The following is a 5510-nucleotide window of genomic DNA, read 5'->3' on the forward strand; positions in this document are numbered from 1 at the left end:
AAAACAATCCTATAGCAGGAACCAAATTTGAAGTTGTTTGTTTAAACAAAGACAAGGATGTTCGAAGTCTGAAGCAATAGATAACAAGCAATCTCGTAACTCTGCTAAAAAGGTTTGATTTTGAGGGATAATGGGTGGGAAGAAGAGGAAGAGGGAGGGACCCAACAACAAGTTTTCAGAGAATCCACCAGATTTTGGGCATCTTGCTTCTCTGTACCCATCATTCGAACCCTTTGTGCAATACTCGCGTTATGGGCACCCCAGGATCGATTGGACCGACTTCAACGCCACCCGTGAACTCACCCGTGTATTACTCCATCACCACCATGCTCTCAACTGGTATTGTCTCTCAAATTTTCATACTTTTATTGAAGGGTCCTGTGATTTCTATCATGTCTCATTTCACATTATTTAGTCACGTGAGAAGGCTTGAATTAATAAGTCATGTTTGGAGATAGAGAATTAAGGAGGATATTGAGACTTTAAGGAGAAACTTGAATTATTTTATGTGATTGTGGCTCTGTTATTTATTAACGAAGTTGGATTACATAACCAATTGCAATTGAAATCTTAAATGCAATCAAAATCTTAATTTAATTAGAAACTACTGATAAGATAATCTAACTAATTTTAATCTAAAGGTAAAATAAACTAATTTAATAACTAACAACTAGGATATGGGAATGAGATAGGATACTTTGATACCGGTGTCGAATTAAAAAGTTTGACACCAAATCCTAATTGTTGATTTTTGTCAATCTGATGACTATAATTTATTGGGAATTACTAATTAATTAATAAATGTGATCCAATAATTATCTCCCTCAGATTGGCAGAAATCAATGGTTAAAATTTGGTGTCAGAGGATCCTGCCCCTAGGGGAATAGTGATGAATCTGGATTGCTACAATAAAACACATAAATTCTTTCTTTATTTTCAGTTTTCACCGTTGATTTGTTTATAAACGGTTGATATTATGAGAGGAAGCATTCCCTCTTTTAATAACATGTTATTTGCAATTTAATGTTGAGTTAACAAGTCATGTGATTAACATGTTGGTTGTAGGTGGATTCCTGATGGACAGTTGTGTCCTACTGTTCCCAACAGGTCTAATTACATCCATTGGGTTGAAGATCTTCTCTCATCTGACATCATTCCAAATACCATTTCAACTGAAGGTGGTAAGGTGAGGGGATTTGATATAGGAACTGGAGCCAATTGCATATACCCACTTCTTGGTGCATCTCTTTTGGGATGGAGTTTTGTAGGATCAGGTTTATTGTTTTATCTGGTTCTGTATTCTATTTTTTTATAACTGCTGTAAAAAATCGGAATTCAGGCTTGCTTAAATGACTGCAGATGTGACTGATGTTGCAATTGAGTGGGCGGGGAGAAATGTTGATAGTAATCCACATATTTCTGAGTTGATTGAAATTAGACAGGTTCAAAGCAATGCAGATGCTCCCTGTGTGGAGGGTTTGCATCATGAAGAGTCAGTCCATGGTGAGAATTATCATGGACCTCCCATGCTCCTTGGCGTAGTCAGGGAGGATGAGAAATTTGATTTCTGCATGTGTAATCCGCCATTTTTTGAAAGCTTGGAGGAAGCTGGACTTAATCCCAAGACTTCTTGTGGTGGCACTTCTGAAGAAATGGTTTGCCCTGGTGGTGAGAAGGCCTTCATTACTCGTATTATTGAAGATAGTACTCAGCTGAAGCATCATTTTCGGTAATAGTTTTTGCATATGAAATGTCATTCTTTTTTCTTATGTTTAGGTGTTGATTTACTTGTAATGAATTTGTGCTCATTCATTTCAATGTGTTCATAGGTGGTTCACTTCGATGGCGGGTAAAAAATCAAGTCTCAAGTACCTTATATCAAAACTTTGGGAGGTTGGTGTAACCATAGTGAAGACAACTGAGTTTGTCCAAGGCAGGACATCCCGATGGGGGCTTGCTTGGTCTTTCTTGCCTCCCATACAGAAGTCATCAATTTCGTTGCCTGACAAGAATAACATGTCCTTCATGCTTGAGGTGTAGTATCTAATTTAGAGTTTCTAACAAATGTATTGATTTTAAGCAGACCCGTAAAAAATGATTGTTATCCCGTGCCAATGAAAAAATGATGTGATTATTCTGGGAGCAATCCTAGTTCCTAGCGCATTTTCAGGCATACTAAGATATTGACCCTTGATAGAATGGTTGAGAGCATAAATTTATACTTTATGCACTAAGAGTTAAGTTGGATATCATGGTGACTAAGAAACTTAATTCAAAATAGGGTTCAAACAACAAAATATGGTTTTATCAACTAATTTGGAACATAAGACAGTCTTTCTAACATGATATTTGGGAATATATGATACCTTTTACTAGGAACCTTGTTTTACCCGTGAGTGATTGTAGTATCATTCCAACATATTATGTACACTAAGAAATTTTCTCATTTCATGCACACTATTTGGGTGAGCATTCAATTCTAGTTTGTGCACCCATCCTCCAAGCACAAGGTTGTTGGTGGAAAACTCAATAGCTTTGTGTTTTTCCCAGTAGGGGCAAAAGTTTCTATTTGATTTCCTACTTGGAAGATGTCTTCAATTATATGAAATACATGTTGCCTTGAAATACTCATCAATTGCATCTATATATGTTCTCGTATGTTGTGTCACTTTTGGTTTACTCCTGATGTCACTTCAGGGACTTCAACGCCAACATGGTGCCATTAATGTGTTGGAAGCTGTCAAGTCATACTTCTCTTTGCATGGCCTATCCTGTACATTGAATACCTCCTCTTTCACTGTGGATGTAAGACTAGTTACTCTGTCTCAGATTATGATTTAATTTCCTTGTGATGACTATTTAGCGTGATTGCATTTTAATAGGTTGTGGCATCGAAAGATGAGTGTGATTCAATCGTGAAGAATGAATTACCCATTACCAATAAATCCATGGATTGTCAACCTACAAGAGAGACATCTAATGGATCAAGTCTGAATTTCTCTTTGAATAGATTATGCCTTCGAATATTGGTATGCTTGCATTCTTTGTTGGATTGGAAAATGATTTTGATTGGCAGAATTTACATTGGTCTTGTGTTGTGTATTCCATCCTACAGGTTTTTCAGCAAATCCCTGGGACACTGTTGGTGAAAGGTTCCTTACAAGATAGGAATAGCCCATCATCAGGTTTTTCTCCAACCTGCTTTTCCAATTTTAATTTTCTTAAGTGTCATTTTCATTATGTTTGTAGTATTTTAGTCTACAGCTGACTCTAAAAATAGCTTTGGAGGAATATGTTCTTACCCTGTGCTGCTAAGATGTCCTTCTTAGCTAAGTGAAATGATGAATCTTATGAATATGGGCTTGGTGTGCATTATAAACATTGCAAGTCTAACTGATTACTTATCACTTTACTGGAATTTCTTTTTTTTTTTTTTAACTGATGCACATTTACTCCTCACACTGTTTGCACCCTTGTACATTGGTTGTTCCTGCAGCTGATATTTCGATAATTGCAATGGTTAAGTTCAAATGGCAATGTACTAAAAAAAAAAAAAAGTTCAAATGGCAATGCCTCCGCTAGAAATTAGAAAGTGTGAAAAAATTATTTACTTGTGGGCTGTTTTCTTTGCAGGAGCATTCTCAGTGATTTTCCAAAAACTGGAGGAAGCTTTGAGGAATAAATTTTGTACAAAACCAGTGTAGGGTTTTGATTATTTGATTTATCATTTGGGACAGAGTGAGTGGATATATTTTGAGATGTTGAGAAGTTTCATTAGTGCTAATTTCTGGGTTTATGATTTATAGAAAACAATTGACGGTGTTGTTTTGTTGTAAAAAGGAAATTGTGTTGCTCCTTGAGAAAATTTTGGGTAGATCATATATACTATTTCGTGTACCAAACCACCAAGAATCATTGTGGTTTAAGAATTGTACTTAGTGGGGATCCAACTTTAAAATTTCAAACGAACTTTCCTTTTATGCCGATTCAATGCACAAGCTATATATGGTTAACAGTTTTAGTTTAGTACTTTCCTTTTATTTGCAAAGGCAATGATAGGGTTTAATGTTTCTTCTCCGAACCAATGATAAAGTTATAACACAAGGGAGTGAATGGAGTGATGTGAGAAGAGAAAGAGAGAAAAAAAGGGCCTTATCCACTTTGCACCAAATAACTTAGGGGTTTGATTTTCTCTTTGCACCAAATAACTTAGGGGTTTGATTTTATGAGAATTGAATTCTTATGTTGTGACTCATCTAGTGGTGAGTCTCATATTTATTAAAAAGAGAAAAAGAAAAGAAAAGTTTTGCACGCAAATCGAAGATCACAACATGAGAATTGAAGAATTGAATTCTCATGAGAAAATGATTTTTCAATAACTTATCTCTAATTTATAGGAGAAACATTAAACTCTTTTTTCTTAACACATTTATGGAATCCATTGTTTAATACTAGTATTAATCACAAGAATCAAATATTGTCTCGGGAGACTTAGCTAATGATTAGATCTCGTGAAATCTCTAACAAAAGAATCACATCCCGTGAAATTTTCGGCACAAGGATCAAACCTTTTTTTTTTTTGAGGGGGGTGAGAAAGACAATCTATATCCAACGCAAAAACTTTTTATGAAAGGAGACAACAACTTCGGAAGAAATTAGCTTCTTTATACAACTTCGTTACCTGAAATTAAACCAAAATTTGTCAAGTCATTTATTTTGAAAATAATGCATAAATTATTTTTGTTGGTCGCTCTGTCTTGTGTCCGTCACAATTTTTCTTTCCCAACGTTATTAGATGTGCGTATGTTTTAGGAAATGTTAAATTCTCCTGTAAAGATCAATTAAAATCTTAATTATAATCTAATAAAAGAAAAGATTAATTTTTTTTTTGATATGTACATCAATATAAATTTTGATATGAACTGATTTAACTCAAAAATCTCATAACTTTTTACTCATTGGTCAAGGACTACTCTACTTTTTAAATCATATAGATTATGAATAATGATATATTTTTTAAACAAAATCTCCATACATTTCTTAATTACACAAAACAACAGTACAAAATAAAAAAGTAGAAATATTTAATATTTTGAAAACCTAAAAGGTATCTAATAGTTTTTCTTTAAATAATTAAGAAGATCATTAGAAACAGAAGCATGTTATAGTTTAAAATTTTTTATTTACAAATTTTTACAAACTTAATTATGTACTAAATATATGAGTTGGTTTATTTTATGTACTATATTTAGTACATAGTTAAAACATAACCTTCCTCTTAAAAATATTCGTTAAGATGATATAGAAGTACATATTGAATTTAATTTCGAGGCCAATTTTTTTGAATTTCCTAATAATATAAGTGTAATAAGTATAGTTGTCGAGTAATAAATACATCCAAATAGTCATGTGAAAAAAAAGAAAGAAAAAGATATTGGAGGACCATTTAAAATATTCATAAAAAAATAAAAATTATATTTTTGTTGGACTAAAGTGAAGAATGACTCAAG

General features: G+C 33.6%; 1 protein-coding gene across 2 annotated transcripts; it reads left to right on the forward strand.

The window, feature by feature from the left end:
- Positions 1–62: 62 nt before the first annotated feature.
- LOC133301439 (uncharacterized) lies at positions 63–4004 on the forward strand. 2 transcript variants are annotated; one of them, XM_061501064.1, is made up of 8 exons: positions 63–339; positions 1066–1274; positions 1360–1729; positions 1830–2034; positions 2698–2805; positions 2883–3029; positions 3116–3185; positions 3634–4004. In XM_061501064.1, exons 1-8 carry the CDS (start codon positions 131–133, stop codon positions 3702–3704), a joined length of 1389 nt encoding a protein of 462 aa, XP_061357048.1. In that variant the 5' UTR covers positions 63–130; the 3' UTR covers positions 3705–4004. The 2 variants fall into 2 exon arrangements, with proteins under 2 accessions (XP_061357048.1, XP_061357049.1); XM_061501065.1 differs by having other exon boundaries at positions 1108–1274.
- The last annotated feature ends 1506 nt before the right edge of the window (positions 4005–5510 follow it).

Source organism: Gastrolobium bilobum, unplaced genomic scaffold, assembly GCF_033153095.1.
Source record: "Gastrolobium bilobum isolate Gb01-03AN ecotype WA unplaced genomic scaffold, APGP_CSIRO_Gbil_v1 utg260861, whole genome shotgun sequence".
NCBI lineage: Eukaryota > Viridiplantae > Streptophyta > Magnoliopsida > Fabales > Fabaceae > Gastrolobium > Gastrolobium bilobum.

What these genes read in the sequence shown, in the direction of transcription:
- LOC133301439 (XM_061501064.1), top strand. Translation starts at nt 131, where the DNA reads ATGGGTGGGAAGAAGAGGAAGAGGGAGGGACCCAACAACAAGTTTTCA. An exon ending in ACATGTCCTTCATGCTTGAG is followed by an intron (nt 2,035 to 2,697) that starts GTGTAGTATCTA and finishes ATGTCACTTCAG; the next exon opens with GGACTTCAACGCCAACATGG. An exon ending in CCTCCTCTTTCACTGTGGAT is followed by an intron (nt 2,806 to 2,882) that starts GTAAGACTAGTT and finishes GCATTTTAATAG; the next exon opens with GTTGTGGCATCGAAAGATGA.